Raw genomic sequence first — 22,213 nt, 5'->3', positions numbered from 1 at the left:
TCACTAACAAGCTCGAGTAACACAGCCGTGGGTGTGATGCTGCTCTTAAACAAAGCCACTCCTGGATCCCCCTGGATCCCGTCTCTCCAGAGCACGGCTGTGTGGACCGGCAGGTCCCTAAGGACGGACCCTCCACCACACACACCATCACTAACAAGCTCGAGTAACACAGCCGTGGGTGTGATGCTGCTCTTAAACAAAGCCACTTGTCGGCCCGGTCACAGTTCAAACTGCAGTTTGATGTAGTTTAGTAACATCGTTAAGTACCGACGCCATTACGAATCGCAGACATTAGGAAGTTGCACAGCCGGCCCCAACACAAGTCATCTCCTGATCTAAGAAATAAAGGCAGAGGATAAGAATTGTGGAAGCTTGCACTTTATTGGAAAAAAAAAATCAAACAAAACTATAATCTGCAGGGACAATGCAGCAAATATGCTCAATAACTGGATAAGAGCCACCCTCATGTTCACACCACCTTCCTCCACCTCTGCTGCAGCTTAGCAGCCGCCCGGCTGGCAGGATCGGTTTATATACACAAAGCACCGATCAACAGCACTCCATTTTCCTGCACGATTGGACCTCTCCGCTGTTGACAAAGACCCCTGCCCCCCCCCCCCACCACACACACACAGACACACACACACACACACACACACAACCTGCTTGATATGGATACAGTTTGGCCCCACCCTAAAGCTGCTGCTTGGTGATGCCCACATCCACCCCAGCCCGTCTACAAAAAGGCCCGGTGCTCCCCTATGGCAACATGATGCGTGCATGAGAGACCCCCAGGCTGACGGGGGGCAGCCAGTAGAGACCCCCATACAGCCAGGCTGAAGGGGGGCAGCCAGCCAGTAGAGACCCCCATACAGCCAGGCTGAAGGGGGGCAGCCAGCCAGTAGAGACCCCCATACAGCCAGGCTGAAGGGGGGCAGCCAGCCAGTAGAGACCCCCATACAGCCAGGCTGAAGGGGGGCAGCCAGCCAGTAGAGACCCCCATACAGCCAGGCTGAAGGGGGGCAGCCAGTAGAGACCCCCATACAGCCAGGCTGAAGGGGGGCAGCCAGCCAGTAGAGACCCCCATACAGCCAGTAGAGACCCCCATACAGCCAGTAGAGACCCCCATACAGCCAGGCTGAAGGGGGGCAGCCAGTAGAGACCCCCATACAGCCAGTAGAGACCCCCATACAGCCAGTAGAGACCCCCATACAGCCAGTAGAGACCCCCATACAGCCAGGCTGAAGGGGGGCAGCCAGCCAGTAGAGACCCCCATACAGCCAGTAGAGACCCCCATACAGCCAGTAGAGACCCCCATACAGCCAGGCTGAAGGGGGGCAGCCAGCCAGTAGAGACCCCCATACAGCCAGTAGAGACCCCCATACAGCCAGTAGAGACCCCCATACAGCCAGGCTGAAGGGGGGCAGCCAGCCAGTAGCTTTGTTACATGGAAGAATAAATGGCATGCCAAAAGCGTAAAAAGCATAAATGCAGATTCCTTTGCGATGCAACGCTGCCTCAGTCAAAGTGCGGCGCTGCTGCTGCTGCCGCTGATGTGGACGCCTTCCTTCCTTCCTTCCTTCCTTCCTTCCTTCCTTCCTTCCTTCCTTCCTTCCTTCCCTTGCCAAACCGACACAAATCCAACTCACAAAACAAAGTGAGCGCATGATTTTTTCCTCTTTTGTACATCCACATACAACCTTTTTTGACTTGAGACGCAACTGTACAAGGCAACATGCGAGTACAGAAAATATTTAATGCCCCAACAGCAAAATGTGGTATTTCATTCATCTTTATATTAGCTTTTTTCTTCTTTTTTCTAAAATCTCAATCACTCAAAAATCCAATTCTACAGTCAGTCACGTATGCATAAACCTGAAGACCTCCCACAAGGGATAGTTCAATGTCACTAGTAGATACATGTACTTCTTATGCTTTTACCTTTTTTAACGTCTTCCTCTCTCCGGGTAATTATAAATAAATACAAACAATATACGAGGAATGTCTACTGCAAACATACATAAAAAGTGATGGTATAAACAGGAGCTTGCTTCGTTCCCCTATCGGAGGATGTGTCGGTGGATCATGAGGACTGATGATCAAAAGGAGGTGATTCCTCTAGCCTCACCCGGAGCAGAGTAAGAAAAACTAAATCTGAGCAGTGTGTGTGTGTGTGTGCGACATTAAGCTGACAAATTTTCAGGTACACAACAGCCAAGTCAAAACGTCTCCCTTCGGGTGTTTCCTTTCTGTCTTCGTCCAGGATGGAGCCGGGGCAGAGCGATGCTGTCCGGGGGGGTCTGAACGGCAGCTCGCTCGCCTCCTCCTGTGACGAGACACGACTCGGGTGGCACAGCGTCTGCTCGGATGCCTCCGACATGGTGATCCGGTTCAACCCGTCCGTGCTCGGGGCCTTCGATTCTCAGAGGATGGTGCGTTCATTAATGGCAAACTGGAGGTCTGCTGGTTTGTTTTTGTTGTGGTTCATCTTCAGGAGGTAGAGACTCCGTCCCCCACCCAGGTTACATAAACTGCATCTGGAAGAGAAACAACGCCGTCAGTTTTCTGGGTTGGACCAGACAAGACGTTTTCTAGAAAACTGCCCATCTGACAGGGACCCAACCAAGCTGATCAGTTTTGCTCTTTCAAACCGATTGCACAAAAACAAAACCCAAAGAAATGAAAAGAAGGCTGTGCGGCGCTTGCATTGCAAAACACAGGGCAAAGCTTGAGACGAACCGGACTAGCATTACTGCACACCCACTCTGAGACGCCTCAATCGGAAATCCCAACCGACATTGTGGAAAGGGAACAAATACTGCAGGCTCAAATCAAATCAAATCAGTTTTATTTGTATAGCCCAATATCACAAATTACACATGTGCCTGAGTGGGCTGAACCGCAACACAACATCCTGTCCTCAGACCCGCTCGTCGGAGGAGGAACACCTCCCTAAAAACCCCTTCAACAGGGAGAAACAATAGGAAGAAACCTCAGGGAGAGCAACAGAGGAGGATCTCTCTCAGCTCACAGATTTATTAAAATTGGTGTTAAATGCAATCTAGGGCTGCCGGGGTTGACTTGGTTGGCTGCAGAATGTGCCGGCATCCTGCTTATTTGTGCATTGTACTTTGTGGAGTCCGCGTGCATGCCAAGCTCCAGCACTATAAAAACCAGTTTAAAACTGAACGTCCCTCTGGGAATGTCTGAGACCGGGTCTCTGACAGCCCCATGTAAGACCAGCTCTGTGCCAACACAGCCTAGTCCAAGCCAGGCAAGACAGCCAGACTGAGTCGGTCTTTATTTAGTGCAAAACAGACACCTGTGCAGCAGCGCACGTGAAAAGCAGCAGACAGACAGAGGAGGCAGAGTGCAGTGGCATCTTGCATGGGGACTAGGTGGCGCTGACATGAACCATTTTGCAACACAAATCACATACAGGAGCATGCAGATGGTGGGTGCACTGTGGCCCTCAGGATGCAAAGAAACACTCAGAGAAGGCAGGTTGTACCTAAAGATGTTCTATAAGAAATTCTGGAGAAAGAGATGTGCAAAGGGGTCCTTCCCTGGTACCCTGAGAGGGCTGTGACTAGAGGGACTAGAGGTTGTGGGTGACTGAGTCAGACAAACGCACAGATGAGAAAGACAGGAGAGAAACGTGGAGGCCAGGTGTAAACGAGCACCAGGGAAGCTGTTCTAGAGGCAGTTCAAGCACCGCTCTCTTTACCGTACGAGCGATGCACAGAAAAGACATCGTATGGTTGGTTTTCATGCACAATTAGCACCACAGACCCCATGTTTGGATCAAATCTGAAATGCTACATGAAACGTGACGGATAGGTCAGCTGAATACAAAGCACCAAATACAAAGCTCACAGAGCCAATCTTGACACTAGGGCACACAGGATAACATTTTCTCAAATCATATTCGGCCAAAGGTCATCTCCTATATCATAATCTGCTATATCATCCAGTCTTAGTGTGACGAGGACTGGATCCAGTGACACTGGCAGCAACACTTGAAAAAGAAAGTATTTCCCAGCTGCTTGTGCAGCGGCTTCCAGATCAGCGACACAGAAGGATATCGCCACTAGACCGCGTGTTTACTGATGCGGTAAGAAGACGGCCGCTACCTGTGCACCAGAGGCTTGGCCAAAGGGGTTGGCTGGCCTCATCATTGGCTGGGTGTACATCATGGTGGGCTGGGTCATCATCATGGAGCCCACATTTGGAGGCTGGGGACATAACCAGAAAGACATTTCATGAGACTGAAAATACGGCAACATCCATCAACCCTTCAGGAGAGGTAACATAGAGGCACGCCTGGGTCTGGAACCTGAAATACTGAGGGAGGTTAAGGAAGTTTCAGGCATGTCTGCCCGCCTGTGAGGAAGTTGCGAGTGTTATTCTAGCGCGGTTCTAGGCCCTCTTGGAGGCGTCGTGCAGTCTGCTTGAGAGCCCTGCATGCCGTCACCAAGTTCAATGCTGACAAACCCACCGGTGTCCCGCTCCGGTACAGAGGAGGCACAACGCGTCAGCCAAAACCAGCTTCCGCCGGTAAGATGGTGGAAACCGACCCGGAGGGCACCGAGTACGAGTAAGACGTACGGTACCCTCACGGCTCGGCGTTTCCAGTTCTTACCCATTTTCACCAAAAAAACACCCCGACTTTTTACAAGCAGCACATCGGGTAAACTGGTTTTCACCCGGTTTTTAATACTCAAAATAAACACCGATAAATTCCCAGATTTCTTTAAATAAAAACCGAAAACGCTGAGCCTTGGGTTTCCTTCAGCGCAGGAAAATGGTGGAAGAACCAAGTGACGTAATGGTGTACGGCCCCAATGTCAGAGCATTCACACCAGTCAGCCGGGGCAGTTGTCACAGCATTCATACCAGTCAGCCGGGGCAGTTATCACAGCATTCACACCAGTCAGCCGGGGCAGTTATCACAGCATTCATACCAGTCAGCCGGGGCAGTTATCACAGCATTCATACCAGTCAGCCGGGGCAGTTATCACAGCATTCATACCAGTCAGCCGGGGCAGTTATCACAGCATTCATACCAGTCAGCCGGGGCAGTTATCACAGCATTCATACCAGTCAGCCGGGGCAGTTATCACAGCATTCATACCAGTCAGCCGGGGCAGTTATCACAGCATTCATACCAGTCAGCCGGGGCAGTTATCAGAGCATTCATACCAGTCAGCCGGGGCAGTTGTCACAGCATTCATACCAGTCAGCCGGGGCAGTTGTCACAGCATTCATACCAGTCAGCCGGGGCAGTTGTCACAGCATTCATACCAGTCAGCCGGGGCAGTTATCACAGCATTCATACCAGTCAGCCGGGGCAGTTATCACAGCATTCATACCAGTCAGCCGGGGCAGTTATCACAGCATTCATACCAGTCAGCCGGGGCAGTTATCACAGCATTTATACGAGTCAGCCGGGGCAGTTATCAGAGCATTTACACCAGTCAGCCGGGGCAGTTATCAGAGCATTTACACCAGTCAGCCGGGGCAGTTATCACAGCATTCATACCAGTCAGCCGGGGCAGTTATCACAGCATTCATACCAGTCAGCCGGGGCAGTTATCAGAGCATTCATACCAGTCAGCCGGGGCAGTTGTCAGAGCATTCATACCAGTCAGCCGGGGCAGTTGTCACAGCATTCATACCAGTCAGCCGGGGCAGTTGTCACAGCATTCATACCAGTCAGCCGGGGCAGTTATCACAGCATTCATACCAGTCAGCCGGGGCAGTTATCACAGCATTCATACCAGTCAGCCGGGGCAGTTATCACAGCATTCATACCAGTCAGCCGGGGCAGTTATCACAGCATTTATACGAGTCAGCCGGGGCAGTTATCAGAGCATTTACACCAGTCAGCCGGGGCAGTTATCAGAGCATTTACACCAGTCAGCCGGGGCAGTTATCACAGCATTCATACCAGTCAGCCGGGGCAGTTATCACAGCATTCATACCAGTCAGCCGGGGCAGTTATCAGAGCATTCATACCAGTCAGCCGGGGCAGTTATCACAGCATTCATACCAGTCAGCCGGGGCAGTTATCACAGCATTCATACCAGTCAGCCGGGGCAGTTATCACAGCATTCATACCAGTCAGCCGGGGCAGTTATCACAGCATTCATACCAGTCAGCCGGGGCAGTTGTCAGAGCATTCATACCAGTCAGCCGGGGCAGTTATCACAGCATTCATACCAGTCAGCCGGGGCAGTTATCACAGCATTCATACCAGTCAGCCGGGGCAGTTATCACAGCATTCATACCAGTCAGCCGGGGCAGTTGTCAGAGCATTTACACCAGTCAGCCGGGGCAGTTGTCAGAGCATTCATACCAGTCAGCCGGGGCAGTTGTCACAGCATTCATACCAGTCAGCCGGGGCAGTTATCACAGCATTCATACCAGTCAGCCGGGGCAGTTATCACAGCATTCATACCAGTCAGCCGGGGCAGTTATCACAGCATTCATACCAGTCAGCCGGGGCAGTTATCACAGCATTTATACGAGTCAGCCGGGGCAGTTATCAGAGCATTTACACCAGTCAGCCGGGGCAGTTATCACAGCATTCATACCAGTCAGCCGGGGCAGTTATCACAGCATTCATACCAGTCAGCCGGGGCAGTTATCAGAGCATTCATACCAGTCAGCCGGGGCAGTTATCACAGCATTCATACCAGTCAGCCGGGGCAGTTATCACAGCATTCATACCAGTCAGCCGGGGCAGTTATCACAGCATTCATACCAGTCAGCCGGGGCAGTTGTCAGAGCATTCATACCAGTCAGCCGGGGCAGTTATCACAGCATTCATACCAGTCAGCCGGGGCAGTTATCACAGCATTCATACCAGTCAGCCGGGGCAGTTATCACAGCATTCATACCAGTCAGCCGGGGCAGTTGTCAGAGCATTTACACCAGTCAGCCGGGGCAGTTGTCAGAGCATTCATACCAGTCAGCCGGGGCAGTTATCACAGCATTCATACCAGTCAGCCGGGGCAGTTATCACAGCATTCATACCAGTCAGCCGGGGCAGTTGTCACAGCATTCATACCAGTCAGCCGGGGCAGTTATCACAGCATTCATACCAGTCAGCCGGGGCAGTTATCAGAGCATTTACACCAGTCAGCCGGGGCAGTTATCACAGCATTCATACCAGTCAGCCGGGGCAGTTATCACAGCATTCATACCAGTCAGCCGGGGCAGTTATCACAGCATTCATACCAGTCAGCCGGGGCAGTTGTCAGAGCATTTATACGAGTCAGCCGGGGCAGTTACCACAGCATTTATATGAGTCAGCCGGGGCAGTTATCAGAGAATTTATATGAGTCAGCCGGGGCAGTTATCAGAGAATTTATATGAGTCAGCCGGGGCAGTTGTCACAGCATTTATACGAGTCAGCCGGGGCAGTTGTCAGAGCATTCATACCAGTCAGCCGGGGCAGTTATCACAGCATTCATACCAGTCAGCCGGGGCAGTTATCACAGCATTCATACCAGTCAGCCGGGGCAGTTGTCACAGCATTCATACCAGTCAGCCGGGGCAGTTGTCAGAGCATTCATACCAGTCAGCCGGGGCAGTTATCACAGCATTCATACCAGTCAGCCGGGGCAGTTATCACAGCATTCATACCAGTCAGCCGGGGCAGTTGTCAGAGCATTCATACCAGTCAGCCGGGGCAGTTATCACAGCATTCATACCAGTCAGCCGGGGCAGTTATCACAGCATTCATACCAGTCAGCCGGGGCAGTTATCACAGCATTCATACCAGTCAGCCGGGGCAGTTATCACAGCATTCATACCAGTCAGCCGGGGCAGTTGTCAGAGCATTTACACCAGTCAGCCGGGGCAGTTGTCAGAGCATTCATACCAGTCAGCCGGGGCAGTTATCACAGCATTCATACCAGTCAGCCGGGGCAGTTATCACAGCATTCATACCAGTCAGCCGGGGCAGTTATCACAGCATTCATACCAGTCAGCCGGGGCAGTTATCACAGCATTCATACCAGTCAGCCGGGGCAGTTGTCAGAGCATTCATACCAGTCAGCCGGGGCAGTTATCACAGCATTCATACCAGTCAGCCGGGGCAGTTGTCAGAGCATTCACACCAGTCAGCCGGGGCAGTTGTCAGAGCATTCATACCAGTCAGCCGGGGCAGTTATCACAGCATTCATACCAGTCAGCCGGGGCAGTTGTCAGAGCATTTATACCAGTCAGCCGGGGCAGTTGTCAGAGCATTCATACCAGTCAGCCGGGGCAGTTATCACAGCATTCATACCAGTCAGCCGGGGCAGTTATCACAGCATTCATACCAGTCAGCCGGGGCAGTTGTCAGAGCATTTATACGAGTCAGCCGGGGCAGTTGTCAGAGCATTTATACCAGTCAGCCGGGGCAGTTATCACAGCATTTATACGAGTCAGCCGGGGCAGTTATCACAGCATTTACACCAGTCAGCCGGGGCAGTTATCACAGCATTTATACGAGTCAGCCGGGGCAGTTATCAGAGAATTTATACGAGTCAGCCGGGGCAGTTATCAGAGAATTTATACGAGTCAGCCGGGGCAGTTATCAGAGCATTTATATGAGTCAGCCGGGGCAGTTATCACAGCATTTATACGAGTCAGCCGGGGCAGTTATCAGAGCATTTATACGAGGCAGCCGGGCAGTTATCACAGCATTTATACGAGTCAGCCGGGGCAGTTATCACAGCATTTATACGAGTCAGCCGGGGCAGTTATCAGAGAATTTATACGAGTCAGCCGGGGCAGTTATCAGAGCATTTATACGAGTCAGCCGGGGCAGTTATCAGAGCATTTATACGAGTCAGCCGGGGCAGTTATCAGAGAATTTATATGAGTCAGCCGGGGCAGTTATCAGAGCATTTATACGAGTCAGCCGGGGCAGTTATCACAGCATTTATACGAGTCAGCCGGGGCAGTTATCACAGCATTTATACGAGTCAGCCGGGGCAGTTATCACAGCATTTATACGAGTCAGCCGGGGCAGTTATCAGAGAATTTATATGAGTCAGCTGTCCAAGTGGCTGCAAAAGGTTTCAATGGCAGCACTCATGAAATCATCAATGATGAGAAAGTGCTGTTTAAAACCGGACTTGTGGAGACATGTATAGCTTAGTCACGTGACTCATTAAGTCCTATTAACTCACATCATACTCCATCTTCCTAACTGTGTGTACTGTGATTACGTCTCCTTCGACAAGGCGAGCGGTCAAACGCTGCCGGAGCCGCCAGAGGTCTGAAGAGACTTAACACAACATTACATCAGCTGACTTCAGTAATCACACCTCCCGTGTCTGGTCAAAGGCGTGCTGGTAAGGAATCAGCTGGTGTCGTATCACAAGGCTGGAATGGAAACCCACACACATGGCTTTTCACGGCGCAGGTTTCAATACCACCGACAGCCGTTTACTTAAGAGGACAGATGTATGGCTGGCAAAACGGCACTCAAGCATCACCTTGCCAGAAGGTTGGAGACATCTTGTCAGGTCTGTGACATGACTGGCTGGAAAGCATTCAGGTGTAGCCACTGATTCAGTATCTGGCAAGCTCCACCCTAAATGTCCACAGTGCTGATGGATTTCCACCGTGTCCCATGAAGCCTGTGGCGCTGAGTGTAGGCCCTCATCAGCCAAATATGACAAGACTGCTATCTCTATTCCAAAGACTGGGATTTTAACTTGCGTGGGTACAGATGCTGAATCAGAGCTAACAGCAGCGTTGGCCGAGAGTTGCAGTCTTTCAGTTTTTGTCCTTCATGTTTTCACACAAAGATACTGAATTGACTTGTGTATGAACCCTTGCCCAGACTATCTTATTATACACACGTATGCCTGTACTCAGAATAACAGCCAATGCGTGGGTTTCCTCCGGGGGCGCCGGTTTCCTCCCACAGTCCAAAGACATGTAGGTCAGGTGGATCGGCCGTACTAAATTGTCCCTAGGTGTGAATGTGTGTGTTGGTCCTGTGATGGCCTGGCGGCCTGTCCAGGGTGTCTCCCAGCCTGCTGCCCAGGGACTGCTGGGATAGGATCCAGCATCCTGCGACCCTGAGAGCAGGATGGGCGGTTTGGATGATGGCTGGATGGACTATTAAGCAATTAAGTTCTGTGTGTTAAGTTAAAAACAAGTTGGGATTCACTGATGAAATGTCACATAGGAACCTAAGTGTAGAATGTAAAATAATTTGGGTCATCTTAGGAGATAACAGCAGTCTAAACCTCAGAGGCAGTTCACCCTCCCCCCTTAAAAAAACCAAAACCCCTAAAAGGTTAACTCGTTCAATGGATGGGTTTAAATGAGAAGTACAAATCAAGTATCCTAAGAATCAGTTGGCTGTCCCTCTATCGACAGACAGACAGACAGACAGACAGACAGACAGACAGACAGAGAGAGAGGTGCTGGTGAGGACACAGGCTCAGCTGACTCACCACGGTATATGCCATCATGCCTGTTGGTGTGGTTGCAGGGAAGGCCATGACAGATGGTGCCTGAGGTGACACAAGAAAAGATGGTCATTTCTACAGAGCTGGGACAAAGGGCTCACACACACACAACACACACACACACACACACACACACACACACACACACACACTGTACTGTTAAATGACCTAAATGACATGAACACGTAAGAATGACATTAAGATTTTATTTCTTGGGGGAAAAAACGTCTTGGCTCTGAATTAGAGTGAGTGGAGAAAACACTGCTCCACAACATGGCACGATGAAGACTCCACGAAGCACCAGATCATGAGCACCATATCATGAGCCTCGTATCATGAGCCTTATATCATGAGCACCATATAATGAGCACCAGATCATGAGCCTTATATCATGAGCACCATATCATGAGCACCATATCATGAGCACCATATCATGAGCCTCGTATCATGAGCACCGTATCATGAGCCTTATATCATGAGCACCATATAATGAGCACCAGATCATGAGCCTTATATCATGAGCACCATATCATGAGCACCATATCATGAGCATCATATCATGAGCACCAAATCATGAGCATCATATCATGAGCACCATATCATGAGCATCATATCATGAGCACCAAATCATGAGCACCAAATCATGAGCATCATATCATGAGCCTCATATCATGAACATCATATCATGAGCCTCATATCATGAGCATCATATCATAAGTACCATATCATGCACTGCAGCTCAGTCTTTCAAAGTGGGGGGATGCTAGTGATGTCACACTTAATGTCCAAGTTCACTTCTAATAAAAGCAAAAAACGAAGGAGTGCATGGTGGGAGATTAGGCCCACGTTCTTAAATAAGAGGAGCCACAAGACAGAGCCGACCTTACTACAAAAATTCTCACTGACCAAATCTGGGAAAGCACTTTACAGACCCAGAGTAATACCTGGGAAAGCACTTTACGGACCCAGAGTAATACCTGGGAAAGCACTTTACAGACCCAGAGTAATACCTGGGAAAGCACTTCACGGACCTAGAGTAATACCTGGGAAAGCACTTTACGGACCAAGAGTAATACCTGGGAAAGCACTTTACGGACCCAGAGTAATACCTGGGAAAGCACTTTACAGGCCCAGAGGAATACCTGGGAAAGCACTTTACAGACCCAGAGTAATACCTGGGAAAGCACTTTACAGGCCCAGAGTAATACCTGGGAAAGCACTTTACGGACCCAGAGTAATACCTGGGAAAGCACTTTACGGACCCAGAGTAATACCTGGGAAAGCACTTTACGGACCCAGAGTAATACCTGGGAAAGCACTTCACAGACCCAGAGTAATACCTGGGAAAGCACTTTACAGACCAAGAGTAATACCTGGGAAAGCACTTTACGGACCCAGAGTAATACCTGGGAAAGCACTTTACAGGCCCAGAGGAATACCTGGGAAAGCACTTTACAGGCACCTGTCCACAACGCAGCCGGATGAGCAGCATTAAAGCGATGACGGGACTCATTAGGGACGTGTTGTTGACAGAGAGAAAAGGAAATGGAGGTTTGGAGGAGGGTTTGAGAACATGAGAAAGAGGTGAAGGAAGGGAATGGTGGTGAGAAAGGAAAAGAAAGAGTGTGTGAGTCCTGGAAGGAGAAGCCGTTACTGGCAGGTGCGGCGCTTCTGGGAGAAAACAGATGAAAGGAGACTTTCTTTCTACGAGTGCTGCTTGCTTCTCTCCAACAAGCCCTGCAGTGATAACAAACCCAGATCTGTCTCACACCCGGGCCTCCCGGGAGGATATGTTTCATTAACTATTCAGTCACTGGCGAGGGAGACAAGTGAGTCCAACGTGACAGTAGTGCCAAAATCAGAGCTTTCCTCACAAGCTGCACTTGTTGTGTGCACCCAGAGCTCCTCTTGTGAATTACTCCCACGAACAGCGTCGGACTTGTTGCAGAAGCCGGCTCAGTCAGCGGTGCCGACATAATGATGCCGCATGACGCAGTTCATGTAAGAGGTCACTGTGTAAGAGGTCATGCTGTAACGGGGAACTGGCTGTGATCAGTGCTGTAATGTATCCTGACCACTTACTTTGACGTCTGAGAGCAATGTCCCTCTCCAGCATCATCTTGAAAAACGGCACCAAGTCAACCAACTCTGCTCATGTGACGTCAGCAGTCCACTATCAACCAGCCCTCTGCACGAATACTTCAGCATAGCTGGACCCTGTACTACACCAAGAGGCCCTTTCACGACATTTATTATAGAGTCAAGATGACAGTTAAGGGCGTCTGGGTGGCGTGGCGGTCTATTCTGTTGCCTACTAACACGGGGATCTCTGGTTCGAATCCCCGTGTTACCTCCGGCTTAGCCGGGCGTCCCTACAGACACAATTGGCCGTGTCTGCGGGTGGGAAGCCAGATGCGAGTATGTGTCCTGGTCGCTGGACTAGCGCCTCCTCTGGTCGGTTGGGGCGCCTGTTCAGGAGGGAGGGGGAACTGGGGGAAATAGCGTGATCCTCCCACACGCTATTCCCCCTGGTGAAACTCCTCACTGTCAGGTGAAAAGAAGTGGCTGGTGACTCCACATGTATGGGAGGAGACATGTGGTAGTCTGCAGCCCTCCCCGGATCAGCAGAGGGGGTGGAGCAGAGACCGGGACGGCTCGGAAGAGTGGGGTGATTGGCCAAATGCAACTGGGGAGGGAAAAAGGGGGGGGTTTGATGTCCTCTCTGCCCCCCTTTCTGAATTTGAGACAGATTTCTTCAGTTCTTTCCCTCTTTTTTATGAAGTATTTTCTTGTATTGGCTACGGTAGCTTTCACACTTGCATTATTTGGTCTGGATTTTCCAAACATTTTTGCCGAGTTTGGATTTTTTTGGCAGATGCTAACAGTCCATGCCAACGCTATCGTTAACCAAAACTGCCCAAAAATCAGTAAAGAGTCGAGAGTATCGGGACTCTTTACTGATCTTACTGCAGAGCGTTTGTGTTGTAAAGGCATTTTCAAGAAACTCTTAACTAAATTAGGGAAATTGTGACGTGATGCGATACGTTGTGGGTTCATGGAACAATATTTTAACTGTAGACATCCAAGATCTTAAGACACCAAACAGCTGAGCAAGACTGAGCAATTTATTCATTAGCAAGTCCGAGCAATTATGTTCATCTGAGTCAATAAACCCTGCACTCCGTCTTTCTGCCACACTCGCTCTTCTGTGGCCAGGTGGAGCGAGCTAAATGCAAACAGAACGTCACACTGTGAACCCAGTGGACTTTCCCTCATATCCTGATGTCATCATTTCGGTTCAGACTTTAACTGGAAGAGTGCTTTGTTATCTGGCAACTGGATTTTACAAAGGGTTGTTTCTTAGACCCTCATATGGACATTTTAAACAGTTGTGTAAAGACGCCCTGAATTCACTAAAGTCTTTGGAATTATAATGGGACATAGCAACAGCTAAAGTGAAGCTTCATAAAGAAGTGAACACGTGGGACGTGACGAGACTCGGCGTTATTTCAGAGCTATGGAGTGTTAAGAGCTCCAGCAATCAGCTGGGTCGGTCCTTCAACATGCCAACATACGCACGACGCCAACAAAGGATTTTAAGGTACTGCAACTGAGAAAACTGAAAGACAGTTGAAGAGCAGCAAGCTTTGGTTGTCACCCAACACAAGGCTCCCCACTGTCGGGTAACACTTCTGCAGAGAGAGCGGGTGTGGCTAGTAGCAGTGGAGCGGCCCCTCGACACAGCGGGGTAGGCGGACGTGAAGGTTAATATCAACCAGTGCATGCCAGCAGTGGTCAGAGAGCAGGGAGACATTTCAACCAGAGATATAGCTGGAATGGACTTACGTATTGCGGAAAAATCATGGCGTTCTGTACGTATGGCCCAGGGGAACAATTCAATGATCCAAGAGACAAGTATTAGCACACAGACTTGCAGCAAACAAACAGTGTTACGTTAATGACATCAGACAGCCGGTGAGATTCACAGGAAAATGGGGCACCACTTCCATCCTGTTGGCTGTCACCTCAAAACCACCTCCACATGCCCTCTTTCCAACCCCCCCCCCACACACACACACACACACAAGCTCAGCATAAAATGCACTATCTATCAGCTTAATGGCCGGTAAGACTCATGTCCCTGGACATTGTGTGTATTTATCCTACTAGAATAATGATTAAAATAAGGATGATTACTTTTGGACAGGAGCGTACTATAAAAGGCCATTTCAAAAAAAATCTGAATTCAGGGCATCCTGGCAGCTCAGACAGTTAAGCCCATTCAGGAGGCTCAAGCCTCAGGAGATCTGCTGCATGTCTTCTCTTTCTCACGTCACCCTGCATTTCCCGTGTATCTCTACCACGGCTGTCACATTCACAAAAAAACAAACAAAACCCTGTCTGAAATGAACAAAATCTGAAGTTGGCCAACTATCTGAGAGCTTTTGTTGGCTAGAGGTAGAACACCAGAGGGGTCTGATGTAGTCATACCATAGTGGCAGGGTTCCAGGTGGTGGAAGGAGCCGTCTTGGGTTGCCAGTTGTTTCCACCTGTCAGCTTCTTCTCACCTGGTTGACTCCAGTGAAGATCACTGTGCAGAGAGTAGCTAGGGTTTAGTCACCTTTATCACACACAGTGCAGAACAAATCAAAGAAATTAAGGGCTCATCTGAAGGACACACTTACTTCTTCGTCGTGCCGTTGCCAATTCCCAAATCTAGGCGGGAAAGAAACAAAACTCAGACTAGGCAGCCAACAGATTATCTGCTTATATTACAACTAGTTGCACTGTGTAAAGTATGGCATGTTTCTCTTTTACTGCAACCATGGCACTTACTACCGACAAGATTAGCCAATGAGGAGTCCAGGTCATCAGACATGAGCTTGCTGGGGTGTTGGCAGTTGGTTGTAAGGCCCTGATTGGGTGAGGAGGCCACTGTGGGTTTGAGGAGGCCACCTACAATATCATCTTAATCAAAAGGGAGCAGGACGAAGGGAAGGGGAGAGGGTGAAAGGTTGGAGGAGGGGGGTAAAACAAGGGGTGAAGAAACGGTACACAACAACAGACGATACACAGACAAGCCGTGCATTGACAACAACACAAGAAGACATAAATGGAGAAGAGATATTAAGCGTGGCTGAAGCAGCTCAAAGACAAATGGTCAAATTGCAGGTAGTAAGTGTGCAAGTGTGTCAGGCCAACTCACCCAGCCATGCAAACACCATGCAAAAGCCAAGGCCCCCAGAGCGAGTCCCCAACAGGAGAGCGAGTCAACGCCCCAACAGGAGAGCGAGTTAACGCCCCAAGAGCAGAGAGAGGACAAACATTTTTTGAGATAGTTAGCAAAAAAGCAAACTAAAACCCAACGAAATGCTCAGGGGTGTAGAAACCACTACCAATGTGTTGGAGACGTGAAAACAAGTATTCCTCCCTGCTCATTAAAAACTGAAACTCGTTTAAAAAAGCTTCTGAAATTCAGTTTTATGTAACCGAGAATTTGTCAAGGAAATCAGCTACAGGTATTCATACATTTCATGGGCAGGAATTGCTGACGGCCAATAATCCCATCTGCAACTTCAAATGCAAAATAAATAAATAATTTGTTGATGAAGAAAAAAAAAACCCACCATTATTTTTAAAGTGGTTCTCCATTTAAATGGTTTTATACCTACAGGGATAAACACTCGAGCATTTTCATTCTGCGCCCCTGTACATGCTGAAAATGTCAAGCATTTTCACAGAGTGACAGAAATGGATGGCTGCTGTATTCAAACCTGTAAACGCATCAGCGGCCACTGTGCGACATGTATGATACGCTGTCGGTGACTCATTAGAAGCAACAAGCCCTGCCCACGCTACTGCCCCCTCAGCATGCTATATATTGATCTGCAGGGTGTAAAACTGGAAGTTGTGCTTGGCAGCGTTTTCAGTCTTCCCTGTTTTTCTTCTTTGAGCCAACACCACGTTTATTGAAACACACTACTGGCTGCTGAAGGAAGGAAAACTGTGCGGGTGCAGCAGCCATAAGAAGCAACTTCTGAACTGGCAGAACAGCTCATACCTGAGAATTTGTTTTGTCCATATTTACTAGATGCAATAGAGTTCCCCCTTCTCCATACATCCCTTCAGCAATAGAATTCCCCCTTCTCCATACATCCCTTCAGCAATACAATTCCCCCTACTCCATACATCTCATCAGCAACAGAATTCCCCCTACTCCATACATTTCATCAGCAATAGAATTCCCCCTACTCCATACATCCCTTCAGCAATAGAATTCCCCCTTCTCCATACATCCCATTGGCAATAGAATTCCCCCTACTCCATACATCCCTTCAGCAATAGAATTCCCCCTTCTCCATACATCCCATTGGCAATAGAGTTCCCCCTTCTCCATACATCCCATCAGCAACAGAATTCCCCCTACTCCATACATCCCATCAGCAACAGAATTCCCCCTACTCCATACATCCCTTCTGCAGAAACCCACTGGACCCTTTCTACACTCAATGACTAACTTTTCTCCCAACCACATTTTTAATTTATCCATAGTCACGTTGCTGTGTGAGTCAAATCCCAACACAGAAATTGCTTCAGTAGAAACTAAAAGCTGATCAAGCCTCAGCCAGGTTTGTCACCGTCCCCTCTAAATCTCAACCACATCCTCTTCAAGAGCCATGCTGCACAACATTTATCACACCTATGATGACAATGATGGAACAGCCACGCCACTACACACTGGAAGTGCATTTTTTCAACTATACTAAAGTCAGAGGGAAAAGAGACAACCCAACCTGGCGCTGAGATTCTGACAAGAAATGGTTTAAGTAACTTGGGTCAGCATGATCAAATTAAGGGCAAAATTTACATCAAAATTGAGTTCTGTATTTAAGTATAGGCTGTGCTTTAAGAACCTGCCAGAGTTTCAGCCTCGTTCTGGACGCTAATCAACCTCGTCAGCGCCCATGTGATGGTCCCAGCACATAAAAATGAAAAGAAGACTGGGCTGTTGAAGAAAAACAAAACAACACCTGACTTGTAATGTGAGAAGGTTCGAGAGCTCCGACACTTCCTCAGGTACCACTAGAATTGATACGTTTTCTGCCAGCAAGTTAATTACATTCATCTGTTGTCCCAGTTATTCTAGCCAGAGATGGGTTACTTTAATAATTCACCACTTGCAATCTCGTCCATTGTTCCTTCACTGGCGAGCGCCTTCTGACTAGTACGTGTAAACACAATCTAAAATGAATGAGCGAGACAGGGCTGAGACACTGCTACGTACATGGCTAAAAATGTACTTTGACTCTTCCCATAATGCCGTGTTTTACAGCCAGCTACGCTAGCCACGAGGCTAATCAACGCTGACTGGCTATTGGTTGAACAGGACGCAAACGTTTCAACATGTACGTGTGTAATGCAATGACTTCACCTGTACAATGAGAATAAAAATCCTTTTTTTTTTTTTTTTTACACGAGTCATAGGTCAGTTGCATTTGACAAAATTCTACCTAGTGTGGAGGCTGTCTTTACAGAAATGAGCAATATAGAATGATAATTCCCTAAAATTGTGGTTTGTGATTTTGTGAAATTTGTCCTTTGGACCCCATTCATTTTACACTGCACTTCGAGTGCCCCTAGTGGCCATTTTCCAGAGAGGCGTACCTTTCACTTTGGCTCAAGCAGTACCTTTGTTCCAGCCTCTAATCAGAGAGGTTTTAGAGCTGGAACAGCAGGTGCATGTACTTAACTACCTGCCAGCACAGAAAACCAGCAGTACTGGTGGTACCTGAGGGAAATGTATATAGTACAGATCAATTTGAGACTGTGTACTGTGTTGAACACCCTGGCTGGGACCAAGGAATACATTCCCACCTTATCTAGCATCCAAGACACCTTTGCTGATAATGGTTTTAAAACTTTCCTCCATGATAACACACCTATTTACTGCAATGTGTTGGCAACACTTTACTACTTGCAACTTTTTCCAGATGACAACGGCTTCAACAATAAGCCAACTCATACTTAGGGAATATCTCATGAGCGAGTGATTTTTGCCCTAGAAAGATGAGGTTTCCACCATATTAAGTACATTTACTTTTGCGTTGTGTTGCGGTACAATTGCTTGATTCAGCATGTTCACTGCATTCACGGTCCACGTCAGCCAGTCTTAAAACTGATCAAAGTCCAACACTTTGACATTCCATCGCTGAAAGGAGAACCAGTGAGCATGTGGGTTTGTCACTGCACCATAAGGTGGCAGCAGAACACACAAGACCTACTGACTCCCCAAGAGGCATGGCAAAGTACTTGTGAGGAAGGCAAGAGTGTAATAAAATTACATGTGAGAACACTAACAGTGTGACACTTACCAGTTAAGTCCACATTATTGGCATTGGTATTGTTGCCAAACACGGAGTCGAAGTCGACGTTAAGGCCTCTGGAGTTCTGTGGCTGCTGAGTAGTGGGGGAGGCTGAAAACCCTGGTGAGACACAGTTAGAAGGAAGTGATGCATCATACCACATGTCCTCAACCCTGAACAGCTACTTTATTAGCCTTTATTAATAACTTTATTTATATAGCACTTTTCAAAACTCAGTTAAAGGTGTTGTACATACATAATAAATAATAATAATAATATCCATCCATTATCCAAGCCACTTATCCTGCTCTCAGGATCACGGGGATTCTGCAGCCTATCCCAGCAGCCATTGGGTGGCAGCGGGTAGACACCCTGGACAGGCCACCAGGCCATCACGGGGCGTAATAATAATAAATTCTATTTGTACAACACCTTTCATTGTCAGAGACCATCTCAAAGTGCTCGACAGTGCAATAAAACAACAACAGAACGAAAAGGCTACATGGTTAAATGTAAACTGGTTAAACTTAAAAAAAAAACATTGCGTTATATTACGCTGAGATGTAATAAATAAATAAATAACATAAATAAATAATAAAAGATGGGGGGAAAAGGGTAGTGTCAGTTAGCAAAGCAAGAAATACAGGGGCAATTCAAGGAATATACAGCCAACTTGAAGATTTATCAAAAAGCTACATTTGTGTAAAATTAAACTGCATGGCCAAATCACCTATTTAGCATAATTAAATGTACACATGGCAACGTATAAGGAAAATAAAATCCTTTTCTAGACACAGACCATCTAGGGATATCCTACTCTTCCTCTGAAATGCAGACATAATTGTGTATCTCATGTAAGAGGTCAGGTGTCGTCAAATGTCCTGCCCCCCATCCCATTGTAGCAAACGGTACCTGTAAGTCTTAAACAACTGCAGTGTCAGTAAAGCTGCGGGTGAAGCCATGATTTAAAAAGCAGTTAGCTCGCCCACAAACAAGGGATGCATTTTCTGAACCGCTGGGATGTCACTGTTGTACAGTAGAGTGGAAACCATATTGGCAAACACACCGTCAGTCTTGCATTTGCAATAAGAAGTGCACGGTACATGAGTACATCCTGTAACAACGGGGCTGCAGAATGCCAGTGCAATACCTGCCGGCACCATGTGTCAGTCACACAGCGAGCACTCGGGAACCATCTCTCTCTTGAGACTTTTCCCAGCACTGGGCAGGAGCAACCTTTATCCAACACAGCTGCCCACTCTCTTCTAGACCACTGACTGTACAAGCATCAAATCAGACCTAGGAGGTGCTGTTTTTCACTCGGGGCTTCACTGTGCTGTACCTACCTCTGAATAGACCAGCTACAGCAGAGGGCTCAGTTTGGAAGAGGGGGGTGCTGGTGTAAGGGGTGGGCCCAGAGAAGGAGTCTGACACACAGTCAGGAGGGATAGCAGGCAGGCAGGCAAAGAACCAGAGAGAGAGAAAACAAGGAAGGGAATACAGAAAACTGTGAGAATGCAAGGCAAGAAGAACATACAGCAGTATGCAGCAGCTAGAGGAAAGTAAACAATTCTACATAAGGGTTTGCAGGCCAGAAAAAGCTGCTGCTCATCACACAGCCCAAATACAGGTGTACTACTAGCTTCTAGGTGCACACTGCAGCTCATGGCATAAACACAGCAACCCCCCACCCAAAAAAAAAGAACATAACACGCAGGTTCACACCTATACATGACAGAAAGAGGGAGACATGGAAGCATGTTCAGCAGACACACTGCACAGCAGAGCAAATACTTCTGAACATCGCGTGGCCAAGTCCGCCACACATCAACAAACTTCCCACCGACAACGCTCGAACCCCCAGACAGAAAGAGCTGGCTGCCTGCTCGAACCCAAATACCTGTGAGACTTTTCTCTATCTGCACTGAAGTGTCAAGATCAGATGCCGGGGAAGAGCTTGAATCAAAAAAGGGATTGTAATGATCTGAAGAAGAAAAAAAACCCGCTTAATAAGTGAAATGGACATTCATGCAACAAAAGGATTTAGCTTTTTGTTTAATACAAAACAGAAATGCAGACAAAGACAGGAAAACAAATAAATTAAGCAGCCGAAATCAAAGAATGTTAAGAGTGCAGGAAAACAAACGGTGGGAAAAAAGCCTTATCTTGTAAGGAAACTAATATTTGAGTAGGGGCAGCATGCCAGATCCTGGACAAATGTGAGAACGGTTTAAAAAAAAACATGTTCTGGACAGCGAACTGAAACCCAGTGAAGCCACGGCCCGCATTCCTCTCTCTCCCATTTTCAGATATACTCCTACACTCCCCGAAGGAAGAATAACACAAATGGCCGTCCCTAATGGCCGGCTCTTAGTCACAATGGCCGACATTCTCACATATTTAAGGCACACTAAGGCAAGGCTACAGACAGCCTGTCAAACCACCTGCCATAATGAGTCAGGATGAACTTGGTCAGTGTCACAGGTGTGTTATTTCTTAAGTTGGCATGACAGAAATAAATGGCCTGAAAACACATTGTCTGGGATAAAAGAATAATGATGAAATAAAAAAAAAAAAAAAAAAAAAGGCATGGTCAAACAATCCCACCGAACACGTCATGGCTGGCTGTCCAAGAGGACTGACTAACAACATCGGGGGACACTGCAGGCAGCTGCACCGCACCAACAACAGGTAGCGTGAGGAAAGGGTTCGAGTTTTGAATGGAATCTTCCACAGCTTCTGCAGCATAGGTGAGAGGTTCTAGGTGGGCAGAGGGAGAGAAAATGAAGACAGACAGGTGAAAGAGAGAGAGAGAGAGAGAGAGAGAGAGAGAGAGAGAGAGAGAGAGCGACGAGGAGTGAGAGCAGTTAGAAAAGGTGAATGCAGTCTGGCAAAAGGTTGACATGCAAGAATGGGTGGGTGGGGTTATACAATGTTAGAGATGTGGAGACAGGCTGATATGCACCCTAGATCTGCTGTTCTGCTCAACTGACCCAAATCCTGGACCAGACAAAGCCGGCTTTATCGACCATTTAACTAGTCCACAGGTTAAATGGTAAATGGGTTGCATTTATAGAGCGCTTTTCTAGCTACAATAGCCACTCAAAGTGCTTTACAATCAGTGAATGCCTCACATTCACCCGTGCACACACACTCATACACCAACGGCAGAGTCAGCCATGCGAGGCACCAACCAGCTCATTGGGAGCAGTTAGGAGTTTGGTGTCTTGCTCAAGGACACCTCAACATTTTGCAAGGAAGAGCCGAGGATCGAACCAGCAACCCTCCAGTTACCAGACAACCTGCTCTACCTCCTGAGCTACTGTCGCCCCACAAGGTCTCTATTGTCACAATGACAAACAACGCCAG

At 48.1% G+C, this 22,213-nt stretch overlaps 1 protein-coding gene across 13 annotated transcripts in view; it reads right to left on the bottom strand.

Annotated features, from left to right (window-relative positions):
• Window positions 1–1,351: 1,351 nt before the first annotated feature.
• Window positions 1,352–22,213, bottom strand: part of picalma (phosphatidylinositol binding clathrin assembly protein a) — a 48,536-nt gene continuing 27,674 nt past the window's right edge. Inside the window, exons 14-21 of one of the 13 annotated variants that reach the window (XM_056284171.1) lie at window positions 18,854–18,964; window positions 15,318–15,449; window positions 15,167–15,197; window positions 14,973–15,072; window positions 14,328–14,351; window positions 10,467–10,526; window positions 4,134–4,235; window positions 1,352–2,537 (exon numbers count right to left, since the gene is read on the bottom strand). In XM_056284171.1, the coding sequence (XP_056140146.1) occupies window positions 2,523–2,537; window positions 4,134–4,235; window positions 10,467–10,526; window positions 14,328–14,351; window positions 14,973–15,072; window positions 15,167–15,197; window positions 15,318–15,449; window positions 18,854–18,964 (575 nt within the window). In that variant the 3' untranslated portion in view covers window positions 1,352–2,522. The remainder of the gene's footprint in view (window positions 2,538–4,133; window positions 4,236–10,466; window positions 10,527–14,327; window positions 14,352–14,972; window positions 15,073–15,166; window positions 15,198–15,317; window positions 15,450–18,853; window positions 18,965–22,213) is intronic. The other 12 variants (XM_056284173.1, XM_056284175.1, XM_056284178.1 and 9 more) reach the window with 12 other exon arrangements.

Source organism: Lampris incognitus, chromosome 8, assembly GCF_029633865.1.
Source record: "Lampris incognitus isolate fLamInc1 chromosome 8, fLamInc1.hap2, whole genome shotgun sequence".
Taxonomy (NCBI): domain Eukaryota; kingdom Metazoa; phylum Chordata; class Actinopteri; order Lampriformes; family Lampridae; genus Lampris; species Lampris incognitus.
The sequence above is the reverse complement of the archived record's forward strand: the minus strand, read 5'-3'. Positions and strand labels throughout refer to the sequence as shown.